This window comes from Raphanus sativus, chromosome 6, assembly GCF_000801105.2.
Source record: "Raphanus sativus cultivar WK10039 chromosome 6, ASM80110v3, whole genome shotgun sequence".
NCBI classification, from domain to species: domain Eukaryota; kingdom Viridiplantae; phylum Streptophyta; class Magnoliopsida; order Brassicales; family Brassicaceae; genus Raphanus; species Raphanus sativus.
In genome coordinates this window covers 36,221,169-36,243,572 of record NC_079516.1, presented here as the reverse complement: position 1 = coordinate 36,243,572, position 22,404 = coordinate 36,221,169, and the positions used below count along the sequence as shown (strand labels likewise).

The 22,404-nt window shown below is 32.9% G+C and overlaps 2 protein-coding genes and 2 long non-coding RNA genes across 8 annotated transcripts; 1 reads left to right on the top strand and 3 right to left on the bottom strand.

Annotated features, from left to right (window-relative positions):
• Positions 1-1,503: 1,503 nt before the first annotated feature.
• On the bottom strand, positions 1,504-3,481 carry LOC108809338 (transcription initiation factor TFIID subunit 7). Its single transcript, XM_018581486.2, has 5 exons — positions 3,259-3,481; positions 2,802-2,935; positions 2,584-2,703; positions 2,228-2,293; positions 1,504-2,128 (listed from the first exon to the last, which is right to left on the bottom strand). The coding sequence occupies exons 1-5, from the start codon at positions 3,371-3,373 to the stop codon at positions 1,922-1,924; spliced, it is 642 nt and encodes a 213-aa protein (XP_018436988.1). The 5' UTR covers positions 3,374-3,481; the 3' UTR covers positions 1,504-1,921.
• A 4,624-nt stretch (positions 3,482-8,105) lies between these two features.
• LOC108808341 (respiratory burst oxidase homolog protein C-like) lies at positions 8,106-12,546 on the top strand. The gene is made up of 9 exons (XM_018580504.2): positions 8,106-8,712; positions 8,927-9,083; positions 9,228-9,276; positions 10,739-10,852; positions 10,922-11,101; positions 11,199-11,410; positions 11,498-11,600; positions 11,686-12,223; positions 12,425-12,546. Exons 1-9 carry the CDS (start codon positions 8,352-8,354, stop codon positions 12,544-12,546), a joined length of 1,836 nt encoding a protein of 611 aa, XP_018436006.1. The 5' UTR covers positions 8,106-8,351.
• An 887-nt stretch (positions 12,547-13,433) lies between these two features.
• Positions 13,434-14,080, bottom strand: LOC130496636 (uncharacterized). The gene is made up of 3 exons (XR_008935791.1): positions 14,013-14,080; positions 13,877-13,944; positions 13,434-13,787 (listed from the first exon to the last, which is right to left on the bottom strand). It is a non-coding gene; the product is annotated as an uncharacterized LOC130496636 (long non-coding RNA).
• A 2,160-nt stretch (positions 14,081-16,240) lies between these two features.
• On the bottom strand, positions 16,241-18,674 carry LOC130496972 (uncharacterized). 5 transcript variants are annotated; one of them, XR_008936048.1, is made up of 7 exons: positions 18,273-18,674; positions 17,630-18,181; positions 17,414-17,495; positions 17,220-17,338; positions 16,970-17,139; positions 16,724-16,878; positions 16,241-16,649 (listed from the first exon to the last, which is right to left on the bottom strand). It is a non-coding gene; the product is annotated as an uncharacterized LOC130496972 (long non-coding RNA). The 5 variants fall into 5 exon arrangements; XR_008936047.1 differs by having other exon boundaries at positions 16,241-16,610; positions 17,584-18,181; positions 18,273-18,673; XR_008936046.1 differs by having other exon boundaries at positions 16,241-16,610; positions 16,724-16,899; positions 18,273-18,673.
• Positions 18,675-22,404: the final 3,730 nt, after the last annotated feature.

Sequence of the window (22,404 nt, the reverse complement as noted above, 5' to 3'; positions counted from 1 at the left end):
TTCGTTGGTCACTGATTTAATCGGTCATGATCTTCTATGTCTAGGTAATTTTAGTGATGCCATTGTTGTTCAACCAATCTAACAATGTTATGTCTTATCAGTTCAACTTCAACGCAACTGCAACATTAGTTCTTTTTTTTTGTTCTGTGATTTATTCTGAAACTGAGAATAAGATGTGTTGTGTGTTTGCTTTATCTCAGGCTCTCTCAGGCTTCTCCATAGCATCTCCGGCTCTGTCTGTGTGTCTCAAGCTCTCCTAAGCTTTGTCTGTCTCACTCTCTCGTAAGTTCCTCTTTGTTACATGTGCTGTGTTTTTTATTTGTGTACATCTACTTGTGTTTGTGTTTGCGGTTGTGTTGAGTACAAAGTATCAGACTTTTCATGACTCTTCTCTTTCCTCTTGTTATCATCTTCCACAGTTCATGGCTTTTTCTTTAAACCAAACTGAAGCTCACTCAGTGTCTGTCTCCCTCTCTCTGTAAGCTCACTCAGTGTCTGTCTCCCTCTTTCTGTCTTTTTTTGCAGGCTCACAAGTACTTGCGGCAAAGAAGTGTGTTCTGTGCTTTGTCTCAAGGTCTCCAAAGCTTTGTCGCTCACTCTATTGTAAGAGCTTTTCCTCTGTTGTTTTGTCTGAAATTTGAACAATTGCTTGGTTATCTGAGTCTCTCTCTACCATTATTGTTGTAAAAAAATGTTTTCTTTATCATTGGAATCAGTTTATTTTAGTTGTATCTTTGTAATTGGATCTCTAGGCTTTTAGACAAGAAATTGATTTGTTTCTGATCTTTTGTATGAAATGTGAACAATTGTTTGTTTGTATATATGAATCTCTGTTCCACTATTGTTGTAAAAAAATGTTCTTTATCACTGAAATCAGTTTATTTTATCGTAATTGGATATCTAAGCTGATGTTCAGACAAAGACATTGATTTGTTCTGTTCTTGTGTTTGTTTGTCTGAAACTCTGTTTCATTATTGTTGTAAAATAAATGTTTTTTTTGTATTTCGTTGGCTGCAGAACCGTCACCACTGCATACGACCACAATTGTGGAGAAGTGCACTCTCAAGCTTGTTGATGATTATAAGCATATGCTTTGTCCAGCTCAGATTCTCCAGCTCTCTCCTTCTCTGACGCCTCTCCAGCTCTCTCTCTCAAGCTCACACTCTCCAAGTTCACGGTGGAGAAGTGCACTCTCAAGCTTGTTGATGATTAAATCATGTTTTAGTTAAATGATTTGATTTTTTTTTAAGACTTGCTGTAATATTTTTTTTATCAACCAACCTAATTTTATGTTTCTTTTATCTGTAAAACATATTTGCCTTATTTATTTGAAGTGATAATTTCAAAAATTAAATGTATGATTTTATCATATTTACTTCAGTATAATTTTTTTAATATGATTGATTATGATTATAAAGTAGTTTGATGTATTATTTTTATTTTTCTTAGCTTATGATTTATGACATCAAATATTTTTATATTTGACCAAAAATTTATTACCAATTAAACATAATATTCTTATGGATGTAAATATATTTAAACTACATTTTATTTATTTAAAATACAATTTTACAAATTTTTAAAAATAAAATATGAATAAATGAAAATAGTCGCAGCGTCAACCAAACGAACAACCCAAAACAGCGTCATGCGTCGGCGTCTTGCGGCTGCGTCAATTTCCTGCGTCTTCGAAACGAACAACAATCGGCGTCAACGTCAGCGTCGGCGTCGGCGTCGGCGGCAACCAAACGAACATCAGATAAACGAGTTTGACGCAGCCGCTGACGCTGACGCCGACGCCGACGCTGACGCTGAAACCGGCGGCAACCAAACGAACATGGCTACTATCATCGATGGATTCATTTCTTTAAAACCCCTTTTAGGCATATCCTATAGCTTTCGCCATTACATAAATAACCTCTCACATTGAATCATCAGAATCTTCTGATTCACTTCTCTCCGGCTCAGCTTCGGTTACATTATTATTATTATTATTAGTCGCTGTCTCAAGAGCTTCTTCAGGCTTTTCACCAGGTGTATCAGCAGGTGAAGAAGAAGACACTTTCTTGTTTGCATTATTATCACTAGTATTCTCGTTCGCAACTGTTTCCTCTTGCTGCTCATTTACCTACAATACATACACACCCAAAAAAAATTCAGGTAAAAAAAAAATGGACCTTACTCACAACTCAATATCAATTAAGCAATTAGACTAAAACAAACTTACGTTTCCGATTGTTCCGCCACTCAAGATGTTCAGTAAGTCTCTCTCAACACGCTGAACAAGCTCCGGCTGCCACATTTTTTTTTGACAAATACGTCAAAAGAAGAAACTATACAGCTCTACATGCATCAAAGGTTCTATCATAACTTTCAAACTAGAATCTACACTACAACCTTTTTTTTTTCTGTTCTTGCTCAGAAATAAAACCTATTTGGTTTCCCAAGGATTAAAAGAGCTTTTCTACTTAATATAACAGTCTACTTAATATAACAGTTATGTCGAAAGCATCAAGTGTGATGGTGTTGCAAGTGTGATGGTGTTGCTCTTGTTGATAATATAAAAAACAAATGCAAAATTACATTAAGGTCAGGCTCTCGACGGAATCTTCTCTTTCGAGCATCCTTCATTGGAGGAGTTAGACCATGTCTGTATTCTACTGTATTAGGCGAGGGATCACCTGAATCCCTAACCATGATCATCTGTGTGCCAATATACCACATCAAAGCACCCCATTATATGGATTTTTTTTATTCAAACACAATATATTACTTCATGAAAAGTAAAATTTGATAATTACCTGCCCAATATCAGCAGTTTTGACTAATGCAGAATCATCATAAGTTTTAAAAGACTCAACAACAGCAGGAAGATCCAGTAGAGAAGCTGGGAACTCTTCGTTTCCAATCATAAACGTCCCACTTCTCCCATCCTCTGCACACAACATCAAGTTTCTTTCAGAGATTCAAGAAGGATGCCAAAAGAGTGCCTTTCAGGCCGCTTCTCGGACAATAACAATGAACTTTTAGTAGACATACACTGTTAAAATACCTTTTTTTTTTAACTTTTAAAAACAGATTCAAGAAGGAATGTCTTTTGATTGGTTGAATGTTAAAAAAAAACAGATTCAAGAAAGTATCAAAATATCAAATCCGTGAAACGATCCAAAGATAGTTTTCGACCAAAGGACAATGAATTGATGGAAAAAAGGATGAAACTTTGGAGGATAAAACTCAAAAATTGGAGAGGAACGAAACCTGAAAAGCACAAATCTAAAGGGATTTCGTCGGAAGTAGAAGCCTCGTCGCTCAAAAGACGATCGATTCGCTCAGAAACAGAGGGTGGAACCCTAAGTATGAACTGTTCCTCCATTTATAGGTAACACGGGCTTGGCTTTAACGATGTCGTAACTCGTAAGACGAGGAGAATCTATTGCATCGCGGAGGATATTATTAACTCGCTCTGTTATGTAAGAAATATTTGGAAGAAAGAGATGTGAGACCGTCTATTATTAATTTTTGAAGTTGTTGTAGAAAAAAAACGAAGTTAATTTTTTTTAATTTACCTGAAAGTGGAAATCAAAATTAAATATATGCTCTAAAGTAGATACTTTGGGGCCAAAACCAGTACTTATAAAGCTATGGGGGTTAAAATGTAAAAACAATCTCTACTATAAAAGGACAATATTCCTTTTTGATCCTTCCACCATTAAATTCGTCGTCTTGTTGTCGAATTCTTACAGCGACGCTTTTCCTGTTGTTCTATCGCAGCCGTTCGCCACCAGACCTTCGTTCTCCGGTAAGTATTTTCCCTGTTAATTTACTTGTCGCCACGCATTCCTTTTTCCTGTACACGGCTTCGTATTAGTAGATTGAAGTTTTCTCTGTTTGGCGGGTAAATTGCATTTTAATAGTGTTTTAACTTTTAATTGATTGAATTAGCAAAAAGAAGAAGAATTGAATCGCATCGTAGACCAAAAGTTGTAAACCGGTTTTGTCTCTTCGATATAATTTAGTTTTTCTTTTCCAATCGGAAGTTGGAACAAAGCTACTGATCTTTGTAGAGCAGCAGGTTGTTTGTATCGTCTCTGTGACTTGTTTGTTTTATGATGTTGGAAGTCTTAGGTTGAAAGACTACTTTGTGTTAGTATCTGAAAGACTGTTCTATGTTAATATTTTTGTAGTGTGGACCTCCCGACTAGTCTTTTGGTTCGCAATCTACGCCATAAACCAAAATTAGCCTCCATTTTATTTCATAGCTTTCTATGGGATAAAGAGAAACTGACTGAAATGAGAGCAAGGGAGGGTCACTGGTGGAGGAAGGTGCATGGAATCTTTTCTCTTTTTCAATGTTTCTGTTTATCATCATTATCAATAAGTCTTCGATGGAGAGAGCGATGCTAATCACCTCACCTGACCCTTTTTAACATTCTTTTTTTTGTATTGGTAGGAGCATATCAGCTCTCGAGAAAGGAGGCGTAGTCCACCTCGTTACTACTCTCGCTCTCCTCCCCCCCTCGACGTGGTGATTATTATTCTCCTCCCTCTAGAAGACATCACTCAAGGTTTTTGTCTGAACTTTATTTCTGCACAAACGATCATTCTCCACTTGATAACCTTTTTGATGCTCACCATCTCTCTATTGTCGCAGGTCTATCTCTCACAGGGAAGAACGATATGATATGGGGAGGTCATACTCACGATCACTCGCCTACAGTGCCTCCAGGGGTCGCAGTGTAACTCCAGCCTAAGAGCCGCAGTATAATTAAGCCGTAGCCCGAGTCCAAGAAGAAGCCTGAGCCCTAGTCCGAGAAGAAACATAAGCAGGAGAAACACACCTGTACCAGCCAGAAACCGGGTCTCGAGCCCTAGGAGCAGCAACACACCTTTACCAGCCAGAGGCCGCAGCCCGCCTGAGGAGCAGTACGAAGACCGTTCACTAAGCCAGTGATTGGTTATTCACTCTCTTAAAAGTCTTTTCTCTAGTTGGCTTTTCTGTCTCATTTTTTCTTATCTAAGACAAAGTTAATTATGATGATCTGAAAAGATGAGATCTATGCAGGGATCGAATCTTGGCTTTTTATGTCTATGGTCTATGGAGTATTTTGGGAGCCCTTAGCGTTACTGTGTGTCCCATTAAGATGATATGTGAGTTATTATGGAATTTCCACTGTGGTAAATTTTTGGCGGTACAGAAAAGCTTTTTTTTTTGGCCAATTCTTTTGGTTTTGATCACACTCGGCAAAAAGGAAATATTCACGTCATATTAAGCCAGCCCTAACGGTGGTCCAGAGTTGCTGGTCATATTCGCCGGTCAAGAAATACTATCTGTACGGAGTCGGAAACAAAGCTATGCAAAACATATACTGGAACAAGAAACTATTAAAAAACCATTTTCCCAAAAAGAAAAAACTATTAAAAACATTCCACGTTAGTGTCTATTGAATAATAAATTATCATAAATAAAGATATAGGCACACAATCGAGATATATGCTCTGCCAGTACTAAATTATATTTTTTGTTTGTTGGTAAACATGTTTTTTTTATTTTCATTCTAAGACCGTTTATGTCTTTTTATTACAGGATAAAGCAGTTATAGCTTGTGGTTTAGTTTATGTGTGAAATGACTCAAATTGCCCCTGACTAAATCCTAACCGGCGCAGCTTTTTCCTTTCGTTTAGTTTGGTTTTGTAACTGTTTTTTTTTGTTTTTAAGTTTCGAAAATTTTGTGGACCCGGGGACATAATTAACTCGATTTAATTTGGGAGACGGTTCAGCGACTTTTTAATTTTGCAGTTTCACCATTATTTTTCAGTTTGCGCAGACCAAGGTTTTTAGAAAGAAATATCTTGGGAGATTAAGTTGGAGAGGTATTCCGTTCTTCGTCGGGCGATTAAAAACAACGGCGGTCGTAGAGCGCATTTTACAATGGCTAGAACCCGTAGTAGTCGTGGCAAGGAACGACAACAAGGTTAGGATTTTTGCCGATTTTGATTTTAGTAGGCGCGACGGAGACAAATTATGGATTGCTTAAATTGATTGTGTTTTGTTTGCAGATTCGGCGGACTCCGGTGTGGAGGATGTGAAGGCCTTGTTGCCTATGCGTCTCTTTGCAACCGACCGTTTTCCAAGCGAAATGACCAACATATATTCAAAGGCAGATTTCCTTCTGAGGATTAGAGACGTCCTTACAGGTGGACATCAATTTAGCTGTACAAGTGGACAACCAAAGAATGCACATCTTAGAAGTTCCGTATATGTACAAATGGACACATTCATGAATGTCTATTGTACACGATGTAAAAGATGGACACATTCATGATGAAAGTGATGTACGAATGGACATTAAAGAATTCAAGTGATGTACAGATGGACACATTCACTATGCAAGTTTGAACCATGTATACTTTGTAGCGCATGGATATTGATGTATGCATGGACATTGCATTTTACAAGACACAAGTATAGAACGTGTTTGTACATTTGAACGTTTTGTGGTTATTTCATGTTGCACACATGTACACTAGCTAAAAAGGAAATGGGATACGTATTGTATGCAAACCGTGACATCTATGAAAACATGGACATCGAACTTAATTGTACACATGTACAAAAAACGTAATGTCCATTTTAAAAGCAATTGGACATTGGGACTAATGTATACACGTATGGATGTCCTTAATGTACATTACGCTGTGAGTACCCTGAACACATGTACATGAGATGTATGTTCATTGTACATGTTGGTGAACCTGGGCATAAACTGAATGCATGAAAATCGAACCCGATTGTACACATGGACGTCGCTTTATATTGTACGTTAGTGTACATGACATCTTTGAAAACATGGACATCGAACTTAATTGTACACATGTACAAACAATGTAATGTCCATTTTAAAAGCAAAAGCAGTTGGACTTTGGGACTAATGTATACACGTATGGATGTCTTTAATGTACATTACGCTGTGAGTACCCTGAACACATGTACACGAGGTGTATTTTCATTGTACATATTGGTGAACCTGGGCATAAACTGAATGCATGAAAATCAAACTCGATTGTACAGATGGACGTCGCTTTATATTGTACAGATGTACCAACAGGAATATACATGGTTAATGTTGTGGAACATTGGAACTAATGTGTGGACGTGTGTAGCAGGGCTTAAAGTACATTAGACGCCCCCTACTGTATGCGTGAACAGAAACATGCATGTACATTGTATAAGCCATGGAGGATGGACACTGAAGTACAAACTTGTAATGGTCCTTTATTGTACACAAAGACAAACCCAGGTACGTGACGTGTACAACATGTGGTTCATGGACAATATGTATGCATGGGCATTGGCTCTATACACATGTATGGTAAGCAAACCGTGAGGTCATGTACACTACGTAAAAAAGACATTGTTTATACGTACATATTGTGAACGTGACATTTAGCAGACAATGTACAACTTCTTGTAGGTTTTTATTCTCAGAACAAACCTATTTCTTGCAGCAGAAAACCGTACGAGGAATATGATGTTTTCTGAAGTTTTGATTTTTTTCTTAGAATAAGGAAAATAAGAAAAGTTGATAAAGAACTGTGATATGGTTAAATCCAGATAATCTGAGCCGTCGGTTAGTGGGACAGATGATGTAATCGGATGGTTAGGAATTGGTAGATATAAGTCATGTCAAAAATAGCAGAAAAGATCTACACCGTCCAAAAAAAATTAAGATGAGTGGTGGAGAGCTGTTCCCGCTAAAACACTGGATTTAGTTAGACAAAGGGTTAGCGCTCTACGTTATATAATGACCAGCTAGTTAGGACAAAGAAGGAAGCTGTTAAGAAAAACTGCTTGAGTAGCAGCAATAAATGCTCTATCTTATAATTAAAAACTTGAAACTGCCCCGTGGTGTAAAATTTTCTTTTTTTTTGCTTAAACTTTGGTGGTAAACATGTTTAGAAAGAATAACAGTATACTTTTCTCAAAAAAAAAAAAAAAGAATAACAGTATACTATCTTGTACATTTATCGTGATTAAAAGAAAAAAGGAAGAAGACAATCATGTTGCAAAAGACATACTGTATTATTAATCGCTGACTAGGTTTTTGAATTCTGTCTTTAATTAATCAATGAGAGTTGACTAGGCAAATAAAAAGAATAGTATGTGTGGCTAAGTCAGCCCACGTCTTCTTTGAATTTGTGTTTGTGCCTTTTCTCTACTTTACTCGTTTACTTCATCTAAATCTTCTCTTGATCAAACTTTTAATCTCTCTTTCAAGTCCTATCAGAGCATTGACTTGGGACGCAAGAAGGCAATTATTCCATCTAATCATCATTTTGTTTTCTACGAATCTATGGAGAGAGAGAGCTTTGATGTAACGGACTATGAGTGGGACACAGAGAAGAGCAGCGACCTAGGTTCAGTGATCGGATCATCGCCGCTGATGTCAAACCTTGGAAAGAAAGTTAAGGATAACCGGATACGTCTCATGAAGAAGCGGCTAGCCTCTGTTTCTAACCGCTTAACATCGATCTCTGGAGAGAGAGAGCCAGCTGCTCGATCGTACCAGCGGGAGTCAACGGCCTTGACCGGGCTCAGGTTGATCAGTAAATTTAACGGTGCTGCTGGGTGGACCGCCGTGGAGAAGCGGTTTAATGAGATTACGGGCACCAGTGGTGGAATGCTGCCAAGGTCAAAATTTGGAGAATGCATAGGTAAAATTTTATGAAAATTTACAAAGGCCTACTAGTTAAAACTCTCTGTTACATGATAGTCGCGTTAGGAGAACATGATCTCTAAAAGAAAGTTAAATTTTTCATCCTAGAAGTTTAAGGGTCCATGAACCCGTAACCTTCTAGTCATTAAATCAAAATACTAGAATCAAAGAAATGGTTAGGATCAAAATACGAAGTCATATTGTGATTTCAGGGATGGATTCAATAGACTTTGCCTTGGAACTGTACGACGCATTAGCTAGAAGAAGGCATATATCAACAGATGTAATCGATGGAGACCAGTTAAAGGAGTTCTGGGACCAAATAAGTTCTCAAAGCTTTGATTCCAGGCTTCAAATGTTCTTTGACATGTAAAGATTGTTAAGTCATTATCCATATTAATCTTTTGTTGTCTGTTTTTCTTTTTCTTTTTTGGAACTCTTTTTGTTATCTGGTTCCATAACAAGTTTAGGTAACAAATGTGAGATTAAGCCCAAAAGGTTGTGAAAATGCAGGATTGATAAAGACGCCAATGGTAGATTAACTGAAGACCAAGTCAGACAGGTGAAAGTTTTTACACTAATCAATGAATATCTTCACAAACGAAAATACTTATGCTGAAAATTGTAAGTTTATTTAAACTAGAATAACAAACAATCATCATTACTATAGTTGTTTTCTATAAAATTAGATGATTTCCTGCGCATGTACAAAAATATTATTTTTAATAATAATTTAATAAAAATATAATTAAATTTTAATTCACTATTTTTTAAATAGTACAAAGTAATCATTTGTAGTTTTTTATTTATTTTAATTTCCTAATATGATAGTATTTATATTAGTTTAATTTAATAAAATTATTTTCCATTTTCCAAAATAATAATTTGTAAACTATTTGATTTATTTTAAAAATAAAATTTAATAATTTTTAGTTTTTTTTGCTTTTAGTTAAAAGGTTTAAATTATAAAATACATTTACTAAACTTAATGAATCGATTAGTAATCACTCAATTAAATTATTTTATCGCAGCTAAACTTTAAATACATCAGTTTTTATTTGCATAATTTAAACTTTTTTTTTAAATATGAACGTTTTGAAATATATATTTTAAAAATTAAATATATTTTGGAAGTATGAAGTACATATTATTTTGAAAAAAGTATTTGCATATTTTAAAATATTAAAAAATATTTAATACAAAGCACTTTAAATTTACACATGATAGTTTATATTTTCATATTTTATGTCTTGATTATAGTATCATGTATTTATTATATTTTGAAAAATAAAAACATAAACAATATATAGAACACTCTAATCATGAAATTAAATTATGAGAATCAAATATCTTCTTACAATTTTACCATATATTGATGATTACTTATTATAAAATTGAAAATATATAAATATTAATAAAATAAATGAATATTTTAATTTATTTTTATTAATTTGTTAATGTATTTTAATGTATTACAATTTTATTTAAGATTTAAAGTATTTTGCTTATATTTTTTAATTATTGTAGTTACCATATATTTATTAGTTTATATTTTAATTTCTATAATTGAACTTTTTCATAATGATATTAAGCCATATCATCATTTTTACTATGCCAATGTCATCATTTTCACTATGTAATGTAATCATTTTTTCCAAAATATTTAAATATTAATAAAATAAATGAATATTTTAATATATCTTTATTAGAATTTTAATGTATCAGTTTATAATAAATTTTATTTAAGATTTAAAATATTTTCCTTATTTTTATAGCTATTGTAGTTACCATATATTTTTTAGTTTATATTTAATTTTTGTAATTGGCTTTGTCATAATTATGTTAAGCCATATCATTATTTTGTACTATGTCATGTCATTATTTTCACTATGTCATGTCATTATTTTTTTCTTATAATTATTGTGGCGTTAACACTTATATAAATTATTTGTCAGATAATGTTTAAGAAATATGAAAAATTTAATATAGGTGTAATATTGTCTGTCTTTTTGTGTGTTTCTCAGATCATCAATTTTAGTTCATCCACCAACAACTTGCCGGACATCCAGAAAAAGACAGATGAATATGCTGCAATGATAATGGAAGAGCTTGACCCCGATGATATCGGATACATCATGGTAAAGCTTTCTTGATGATGATATATATATACTCTCTCTCCATGTAACTCTGTGGTGAATCTAAAACAGACAGAGAGTCTTGAGACCTTGCTTTTGCAAGCGGAAACACAGCATATGCGCAGAGATAGTGAAGACAGCAAGAGGCTAAGTCACATGCTAAGTATTAAGCTTAAGACTACTTGTGACCCTAAACCGTTGAAGAGATGGTGCAGTGGACTGAGACACTTCGTATCAGATAGCTTGCAAACGGTGAGTACTTAGAGGTTCAACGCTATCAGTCATTTAATCACCTTCAGACTCAGGATTTAAAAATGTTACTGATGCAGAGGCTTTAAATTGTTTCTAGATGTCGATGTACTTGGCAGTACCAGTAGCTTTCCCTGCATGCGAGATATTAATACGACCATTCAGATCCAGTATCAGCAGGGTAACAATTTTGAAAGTTGCTGTTCATCCTGAAAACGTGTTGAGTTTGTACATGTCAAGGCCGAGAAGCTTCAAATACAAAAGCGGTCAATACATGTTTCTAAACTGCCCAACAATCTCAACATTTGAGTGGTATATATGTGAAAAAAAAATTAAACACTCCTAAGAGAACCCTAAACTCATTTCAATGACAATTTTCACGTGACAATATTTCTCCAGGCATCCATTTTCAATAACTTCTGCGCCTCAAGACGATTATCTGAGCGTTCATATAAAAGTAATGGGAGATTGGACAAGTGCTCTCAAAGAAGTTTTCTGTGAGGTCTTATTTACTTATAAGTCTCTTTATAAAGTGTATAGGTTAAAGATGAAAGATAGCTTGAATAGCATGTTGGGTTATGTATCAGGTGTGTATGCCACCGCCGGTGTATCATGTTAATATTGACATGGCAGGGAACCAACCAATTTTTCCCAAAATCATGATTGATGGTCCATACAATGCACAGGCACAAGACTACAAGAAATATAAGGTGGTTTTACTGGTTGGACTTGGGATTGGGGCCAGCCCAATGATCAGCGTTATCAAGGACATCATCAAAAATACAGAGGCCAGGGAGCATTCCCAACTCAACCCAATAAAGACTCGAAAGGCTTACTTCTATTGGCTAACAAAGGAGCAAGGCTCATACAGTTGGTTTAATAACATCATGAACGAGGTAGCAGAACGAGACACAAATGGAGTCGTAGAAGTAAATAACTATTGCACTAGCGTCTACGAAGAAAGAGATATTCGTTCTGCGTTCATACAAATGCTTCAGACTCTGAACTATTCCAAAAATGGTGTGGACATTATCTCTGAGACAAGGGTCATGACTCACTTCTCCAAACCTAACTGGAAAAACGTCTACAAACAAATAGCCATGGATCACAATGACTCTCATGTTGGTAAGCTCTATTTAACTGTTGTAGGCATGTTTGAATCAAATTGCATGATCATATGTCACTACCAGTCATGTAAATACTAGTTTAGCTTCATAAGTTCTACTCGTTGAAAGCATTGGTGCATGTAACAACATCCTCTGATCGAATTAATTAGTGACGCTATAAAACCAGAGATTGGTATAATAAAATGAAATTTCTATGCAGGAGTGTTTTATTGTGGAGAACTCGCATTGGCAGAGGAGTTGAGGAACCTAGCTTTGGAGTTCACACACAAGACAGCAACAAGATTCTCCTTCCACAAAGAGAACTTCTACCCACAGTGCTGATAAATAATGGTGGCCAACAAGATGATTAATGAAATAAGTCTGGAGTAAGTAAGTGTGTCATGTTTGTGTTCTGAAAGTTAGAATGGTGATATTTTTCCAGAATATAACGTGTGTACTGATGATTAAGTATGTGTGTTTGAGGCAATTTCAGTTTCGATATACAATATTCGAAATCATGTTTAACATGATGTAATGTAATAATCAATATTAGCTACACAATTGGTTGAATAAGAATAACAAAACCACGTTAGCGGTTGGGTGGTACATAGCATCCTGCAATGATCTTAACTGCTTTTGCGAGCAACTATGTCTAACTGGCACAGTTGTCAGGCACCCAGAGATTAGTCGGTTGGGTTTTGGCATGTCGGATATTTTAGATCAACAAAAAAAAAGTATAACAATGTTCCAAAAAGTATTCCAAGAAAAAGAAAAAAAAAAGAATTAAAAAAGGACAATTTTTATTCATTTCTCTTATTCAGTAGTTGGAGCATATCCCCTATATATCAAAGGAGAATCATTTTAAGAGTTCCTTAATAGTGAACTAGTGATCAACCCGCCCTACGGGCGGGGCTTTGAAAATAAATGAAAAATAATATTTTAACTATTTAGTCTATTTTTAAGTAAATATAATATTTTTATTCTTTTAAAAAAAAATATTTTAACTGAAATTGATCTATATATATATTTATTTTGATTTATTTCTATGTATTCAATTTAGTTGGTTGATATGTTCTAACCAATCAATCCTTACTTGCCAACCGAATCATAAACTGATTAATATTTTAATAATGACCAATTATTTTATAGTTACCTTGCAATATTACAGTGAAATTGTAAAATGTTAACTAATGTAGATTATATGCATTGTGCTCTTATCATAATTTGATTTTCATGTACTCTTCCAAATTTGCCTTAACACACATATTTTTGCAATGACGATTATGGCTTTGTCTTACCTTTAAAAATACTTACGACATATTTTATGCCTTCACATGTCCTCCGTAAATATACACCTTCAATCTGACATATGTGGCTTGGAAAATATCAAGATTGTGCATGCAAAAACCATCTCGAAACTATCTTCTTCATTCTCTTCGTTACTCTGTTTCCTTCTCTCCACTGTTCTGGTCTGTGTTTTTTTTAAGTCATACAACCATCACAGCCAAGCCGTGACCACACCACCTCCTCGCGACTCAACTCTGCTGTCACCGCCATAGCTCACCATGACCCTACCACCACTTCTGCACCGTTATACAACAACTTTCATTAGACTCATCCTGAAACTTTGATATTGATTCAATTTTGTTGCTTTCTATAATTTCTACAGTACCATTTGATGCGTGATTCGTCATCTCCCGCATTAGTCTCGCAGATCCTTTCTTCTCTTTATGTTTCAATCTGGAGAAGAAGACGACGAAAAAAAAGCATTTAGAATTCCAACTTTTTAAAAACATATTATTTCCTACATTTTTGTTTTTTCTTCTTATCTGGGATAGGTGAGTAGAATCATCAGACTGATGATGGAGAAGTAGCTGCAACAGTCAAGTTCTTTTATCAGTTCATCAAATGTACATTAGATCAGACTCAATTTAAGGCCATACTCGAAAATGCTACAGAATCTCAAGACAACTCAAATGTTATTGCAATTATGTTCACGTATAAGACCTGATGGAACCATGAATCATTCAAGTTTGACTACTGATTATTAAATTTGGCTAAATGGAAAACTCATTCTAAATAACACGTGCAAATATATTCAATGATGTTATTCAGGTTGTACATCGACTTCATCGGTCCTCAAAGACTTTTTTATTTATTTTACTATACATTTTTTTCAGATAGGTGTTTAATTTAGTTTTTCATTTCTTGATTGTATATTTTCTTATTGTTTATTTTCTCATATATTGTATATTTTCTTATTTTAATTTTCTTGATTTTATATTAAATGATAATATTATGATAAATGTTTAATGTAATATTCCTATTTCTGATTTTGTATATTTACTTATTATTTATATTTTCCAATATTTTACATTCACTTATTCTTAATTTCTATTCTAATATTATGATATATGTTTAATGTAAGATTTTTCTTCCTTATATTCTATATTAATTATTATTTATTTTACTATAATTTTTTTAGATAGATGTTTAATTCAATTTTTCCATTTCTGATATTGTATATTTATTTATTGTTTATTTTTATTTTATATTTACTTATTCTATTTTTTTCTTTATATCAGATGATAATATTACGTTGTATGTTTAATGTAATATTTTTATTTCTTATATTATATATTTAATTTTTATTTTATTTTATTATATTGTATACTTACTTATTCTAATATTACGATATATGTTTAATATAATACTTCTATTTTTTATATTGTATATGTATTAAATATTTTACTATAATTTTTTCAGTGAGTTGTTTAATTTTTTTTCTTAATTGTATATTTACTTACTGTTATTTTTTATTATTTTGTATATTTACTTATTCCAATTTTCTTGTTTTTGTCTCATTAAAATAATATTATGATAGATGTTTAATGTAATATTTTTATTTTTTATATTGTTTATTTACTTATTATTTTTATTATATATTTTTCATGTTGATGTTTAATGCAGTTTTCTAATTCTTTTATTGTATATTTATTTATTATTTATTTTTATTATATCTATATTTACTTATTCTAGTATTATAATAGATTTTTAATGTAATATTTTATTTCTTATATTGTATATTTACTTATTATTTATTTGACTATACATTTCTGATATATTTTAATTTAGCTTTTCTATTTTTTATATTGTATATTTACTTATTTTTTATTTTTTCTTATATTGTATATTTATGTATTCTTATTTTTTTGCTTTTATATCATAGGATAATATTACATTAGATATTTAATGTAATATTTCTATTTTTTATATTGTATAGTTACTTATTCTTATTTTTTATATTGTATATTTTCTTATTATTTATATTATTATACATTTTCAGATAAATTTTTAATAGCTTTTTCATTTCTTAATTGTATATTTACTTATTGTATATTTTTCTTATATTATATGCTTACTTATTCTATTTTTTATTTTTATATTAAATGATAATAGCATGATAGATGTTATTTCTATTTCTTATGTTGTATAATTAATTTTTATTTTATTTTTTATTATATCGAACATTTATATATTTATATTTGTGTTTTTTTTGTAATAGCAATGCTACACGACTTCTTTTGGAAAAAGGATTTTCCGCTGAATCGAAGAAGATCATCGGAAACGAAGAACTCACTATGGCTCCTGATACCATATTGAGTAAAATGAAAATAAACTTCTTGATTGTGTAAGTTTGTTACAGAGAGTGACATAGATAAATTGGTTAACTAAAGGAAACTAAACCAATTTAATAATGGTTAAGGAAAATCCGGGTCTCTATCTAATAATAGTTGAAGTAGCTTCGAAAACCTGTTGTTGTAACTTGTAATGCATCTCTTCCAGGCAGAAGTTTATATAAACAAAAAAAAATGTTGGAGGTGGTAGATATACTTTAACAAATATATAAGTTTTAAGTGCCAATATTGGACATCAGATGGTGCGACATAAATATTGTTTGGCTATAAGATTTGTAGAACAAAGTTTACAATGACCATGTAAAACCATTGCATAAGTACGAAACTGATTAACAGAGTAGAAACTTAGGTGGAAAAAACACATTGAAGGGTAGAAACTGGAGAAAATATTCATAACAAAACAAAAGTGAAAAAGCCTGCAGTGCATCTAAGAGGTGAGAGTCAAGTAAGGATAGTAGACTCAAAAAGCTGGGAGTCTAATTAGTCCGGGCCTACCTCCCAGAAGTTCCGTCATCAGTAGCCGGGAGATTAGGGCAAAAACAACAGGGACTGTATTCTGAACAGCTTCCTCGCCCGCATGTCCCATACAACGTCTCACCATCAGTGCAAAACCTCTCATGTTTTTTTTTTTGAACTTATCAAAACCTCTCATGTTCACAGGAACATTGTTCTTCACATCAGTGCAACTCTTCCCCTTTGAACCAGCACCTGGCATATCATTATCAGGATGGTCGTTTACCTCCCTTGCTAATCAACCACAGTGAATCCTAAGCATGATCTTTAGGAAAAGACATTAAGTTGCTGGTACTAATTTTATTTACCTGGGGAGCAAAATCATCAAGCGGTGGCACTGGTGGTGATCGTAAATGCGTACGATAGTAAAGCTCTGATGTTTGTAGAGTAATTGAATGCTGTGAGCTTCAACTGGAAGGTTAAGGTACTGTGAACAATGTCTTGAGGGCTGTGTTATGTACGTCTTCCATACCCGCATCATGTACTCAAAAAAAGTGAGCAATGTTCAAATCTTTGAAACACATCGAAGGAGCAAGTAATAAGTTTATATGTACCAGGAATTGGGAGACTTTAGCAGCACGCACATCCGTTAGCTGAGTCATTGTCAAGTGCGACAAAGATAGCGGTGTCAAATGCATCCCCTTAGAACAGGAGGTGTAGGACCATCCATTATCAGTATATAATTATATATCTCCTCCACTTTACCAGTGCATAGGAATTCAGTCTAATAAAAAGACTGGTTAGTAGTATAGGCTGAGTTTTTTTTTTTTGTGAAAGATTATTGATCTAGAGTCTTGGGCTTACCTGTAGACTGGCAGTAACCACATAAGCCTTTCACTCCGATACAGTCAAGGACTCAATCTTCCTCACATCGCATACTTCGTAGAGTTTTGGAGGCAGACACTTGTTCATCGGGAAAGTGCCTAAATGGACCAAATTTGTTAGAAGTTGTAGACGATGTTCTTTTGTGTAGATTGCGAATTACTTAAACCGATTACCTTTCCAAGTAGGTCTTTCCAGGGGAGTTCTCATTGTCGAAATAGAACTGAGTCCCAAAGGTGGCTTTACGGAAAAGACTTCCTGGAAGAAGAGCAGTATGCAAGAATCAACATGTCCGTATTTTGAGAAATAAACTTATAAGATACACAGAAAAATATTTAACTCCAACCAATTTTGGGTTGATGTTTGTGGCTAGAAAAACTTTGGTTCTATACCTAAGGCAACCAATTTCTCATCGAGGAGCATCAGCAGATTGTCAAAAACACTAAGGCAGATGGGAGTAACCTACATAGACTCATGCTACGTAAATCTGATTGCAACAGGCGCATCAGGGAAGCAAAAGTTAGGGCTGCTCTTTGTCACATCGAAAAGGCTAAGATCATAAACAGTTGGAAACTGTTGAGCCGGTGACGTTGATGGAGGCCTGGATTAGCGTCGACTGTAAAGACATAGAGAGTTAGTGACCAGAAGCAAATCAACACCGACCCTCCTAGAAACGTAGCAGCCTTGTCCAAGTCCGCTCCATGCAGATACCAGCATTTAATTAGGAGAAATTCTGCGAGAAGCAATTTTCAGAGAGGATTAGTGAGAACTATTATTGTAGTTGTAAACATATGACTGTTTTACAATATAATAACATCCCTTTTAGTGATCATTATAAGACGTATGTCTTATTCAATCTCGTCTCCTGAAAGAGCCACCCAGAGCATATGGTCCTTCTTAACCTCAACGCTGCCTAATCTTGGATATCCCGGCGGAATCCATCTCTACATGTTTGATCTCTGCTCCATCATTCCGCCTTGTTTCATTCTCTACCCAATATACAGATTGATGAAAACCTACATTCGGAGGTATTACCGATTCTTCCGAGAAGCAACGATCTTCTCCTTGTCATGAGATTTCGAGGAAGTAGTTAGATTTGATGTCCTCACGTCTGACTGAAACCCTAATCCTTCCATAGGAATAACTGAAACCCTAATCATATATAGTGTAGCTGATTGGTTGATTAATGTGATATAAAGGCCCAAACAAATAAACGTCAACAAAACATGATGGCCCATAGACTTTGTTAACGATGAATGTAAAAAAAATATGCCACGTGTCTTCCAAAGAGCTATTATTTTTTCGCTGATGTGGACGCTCCCTCGAAACAATAAAATTTTCCTTTTATTGTTTAAAGTAATTTTTTTAAATGCATATTTGCCTTTTTAATTTATTTTACATTTTAATGTGGTATTTGTATTTTTAATCTGTAAACTGATTTTTTAGTTTTTTTTTTTTAAATGCAGATTTGCCTTTTTAATTTATATTACATTTTAATTATGGAATCGTGTAAAGAAATTATGGAAATGTTATTTTTTAATTGCTGAAGTTGCTGAAGTTTTTTGGAAATTTATTGTTTAAATTTACTAATTAATAAACATCCTACGTGTCCTACAAATAAGCTATTATTATTAAACGATGAGGTGGACGCTCCCTGGTGCCTCAAAACTGTACTTTTAATAGTATAGATTAACAATGTGTGACGTGGCTTCATGAGAAGGCTTTATTTTGAAAAACGCTTAGGTGTCGCGCTGAGAACGTTTCTCATTAAAATTTTGTATTTAATGCAAACAAAAACTTACCTTTAAAAGAATTACAATATCCTCGACACTATTCTTGACCACGTAAAAGGATTTTACGTGATAAACTTTCAGCTTCGAGTTCGAGTGCTTGAGTTTTTTTTCGACGTTATCACCTTCACCTTCACCTTCATGCTAAATATAATCACAGAGACGAGAGGTGTTGCTGCTCGATGAGTACTTGAGCTTCCTTCTTCCTCGATCAGTTTCGAGTAGAGACAGAACTCGGTTCTGTTGCTGTTCTGTTGCTGCTCAAAGAGGCAATCTCTGTTTTGACGAGAGGTTTTCACTGTAAAACATTCCGATAGTTAGTGTAGTAGTCTTCCCGAGCAAGCAATATAAGCATGCGACAGTCAACATCTTCGCCGCCATGAGAGCTCTGCATTATAAAATTTTGTTAAGATATCACTTTCTCTATTTGTGCATCGCAAACTGAATAGTTTTCGTGATATAACCGCATATTCCTTTTCATACGTGAACAAAACCGACTTTTTGGTTGAGTTCTAATTTTATAAAACTTTGTTGAATTGACAGATCAAGAGAGTTTTTTTTTTTTGTACGTTGGTGTAACTAGAGAATGCTTGCTGTCTTTGATTATTATTTAATTCAGGCGTCCTCTTTTAAAAAGAACAGGAACGTGAAGGAGACAACTTTGACGATGACCGACCAAAAAATCACAGAGCTTGGATTTGAACAAGACAGCGATAGAGAAAACAAAGGTGGTAGTGGAGAGTACATGTTTTTTTGGAAAAAAAGAATATTGACGAAGCACATAGCAGCGAAGCAAAATAGAGAGGAGAGAAGAGAGCCAAGAGAGGTGAAACATGTGACATGTCAGCTGTGTTTTTGTTCATTTCCCCTCTTTTATTTATTTTTTGTTATTAGAAAGATATTATTTATTTTCGCTGCCATGAAAGTTCTTCATTTGATTACATTGAAGATGAGATGAAACTTACATAAACGAATCATCAGCAAGTCTCATGTGTTGGTAGTATCTGGAACAGCCTGTAAAATTTAGGAAGTTCACGCTTACGTGACACCAAGAGATATGAGCAGAACACTTTGACTGATCGAGGAAGAAGGAAGCTATTTTGTTGCTTCTCGAAGAGGTAACATATCTTTCTTACGATATTTTATCTTGCGCACGAGAAGTCTTCAATTTTTAGATATATTAACTAAGATCCTCATCTAATCTATTAAAACTGAAGTACAAAAATAAAATAGCCCTTAGTTTCCTCAAGATTTACCAACTTTGCCATTAGTATTAACTTCACAATTTTACTTATTATTTAGAATCTTTCAACGACGCATTTACACGAGAAGCCCATTAACTCTTTAATACCCACTAACTTCATTTGTATGCTGTAAAGCATTAACTCAAAAATTAAAAAATGTTCATCGATATAGTACATTTAGTTTTTAAGAAATCAAGTAATATTGCTAAAATCATTGAACATCTTGGTAACTTAAACATAACAAATCCTTAAATTTAAGCTACAATATTAATAACAATAATAAAGATATATTTGCAAAACAAGTTCTACTGTACTACATGTTGTATGAATTTTTATTATATTCCTAAAATATATATTATCAATTTGCATGATAATATATATATATATATATATATATATATATATATATATATATATATATATATATATATATATATATACCTAATAATAATAGCTTACAAAATTTATAACTTTGATTTTTTATCACCATAGGATACACTATCTAAAATATTAAAACCGAAATACAAATAAAAGTTAATCCTTACTTCACCTTTGATATAACAAGTTTATGCCACTGACATTTTAACAATAATAGTTCCTATATTTAAGAAAATACATTAATTAATATAATATCAGTATTTAAGATAAAAAATTTGCACTTACCTAATTAATTGCTTTGTTTAAATATTTGGATAGAGAATCAATAACTGTTTAAAGTATTTTTGGTGTTTTGAGTATACTTTAACTATTTTAGATATTCACTTTTGACTATTTGTATATATTTGTAAGTATTGAAACCAACTTACAAATTATTATATATATTCTAGATGTTTTTATATACATTAAATCTAAAACAAATTATATAAATCTATTTCGAATACCCGAAGTATTTCTGTTCGGATCGAATTAGGTTTCAGTTCTCTAAATACGAAAATTTTGAATAATTCGGATATTTAATAAATTTTGGTTCGGTTTTGGTACTAATTTTTGGATTGGGTTTAGTACTATCTTTTGGATAGAGATCGGTTCGATTCTTCGAATTCGGTTTTTTGTCTAACCCTAAATAGTGACATGAAAAGCAAATAATAATATATTGTTGAAAGAAATACACCCGCACGGGAGTGCGGGTCAAAATCTAGTCTATATTATTAAAAGAAAAGTACACATATAGAATACCCCTTACTTTTCAGTGTTATTTACACTTCTATGCCACTGATATTAAATAATATTTCCTATTTCAATGCTGTCTTTTCCACTTTGATTAATGTGTTTTCCAAAATTAAATTTGAATTTATACATAATTAACTAATATTTTCTATTTTAATGTTTTGTCCTTTTCACTTACAGTAATGTGTTTTCTAAAATTAAATTTGAATTAAATACTTTTCATTAACTTCTCAATTAAATCAATGTCAAATTAAAAAAAATACATTTTTATTGGATAAAAATTCATGAAAATTATAATATCAACTCTTCATTGAACAAATCTGAACGAGAAAATATTACCAAATTTGAACCGAAACTAAATAATATCCAAACGGATTTACCATTTTGGAATCTAGAGAACTATAACTAAACCTTATCCGAACAAAATATTTCGGATTTTCGAATATATTTAAATCATATTTATATACTTCAATATTTTATCTATTTTTCGAGTTAATATCCAAGATATAAGCTATTTTAAGTCTTTTAAAATATTTGAAATATAAAAAATAGTCAAAGTAAACATCTAAAGTAGATAATCAATAATTAAAACACCAAAAATACTTAAAATATATATTTATTCTTCATCCAAATATTCAAGTTAAATTTATTTTAATTTTTAATTTAAGTACTTTAGCTTACATTACTCAAATTTACATGTTATATTTTTTACTTAGATTTAAGGATATTTAAAGATATATAAATTTTAAAAATTTAAAAAATAATTTAAACGGGTTATCAAACCCGCAAAAATCTAAATCAAAATGGAACCAAAGTTTATAAATACCTGAATAGAGCTAGGATCTTTAAACTCGAAAATCTCAAACCCGAATAGATTTTAACCGAATTCGAGTAGATACCCAAATACCTATCCCTAACTTAGTCAATATAAAACGATCAAATATATAAATATATTATTTAGTATAA

Excerpts from the sequence above, each read along its gene's own strand:
- LOC108809338 (XM_018581486.2), bottom strand. The coding sequence starts at position 3,373 with ATGGAGGAACAGTTCATACTTAGGGTTCCACCCTCTGTTTCTGAGCGA. Across the intron at positions 2,936-3,258 it reads TTTAGATTTGTGCTTTTCAG|AGGATGGGAGAAGTGGGACG; the intron begins GTTTCGTTCCTC and ends TGTTGTGTGCAG. Across the intron at positions 2,704-2,801 it reads AAACTGCTGATATTGGGCAG|ATGATCATGGTTAGGGATTC; the intron begins GTAATTATCAAA and ends ATTGGCACACAG.
- LOC108808341 (XM_018580504.2), top strand. The coding sequence starts at position 8,352 with ATGGAGAGAGAGAGCTTTGATGTAACGGACTATGAGTGGGACACAGAG. Across the intron at positions 9,084-9,227 it reads CTTCAAATGTTCTTTGACAT|GATTGATAAAGACGCCAATG; the intron begins GTAAAGATTGTT and ends GTGAAAATGCAG. Across the intron at positions 11,601-11,685 it reads TCAAAGAAGTTTTCTGTGAG|GTGTGTATGCCACCGCCGGT; the intron begins GTCTTATTTACT and ends GTTATGTATCAG.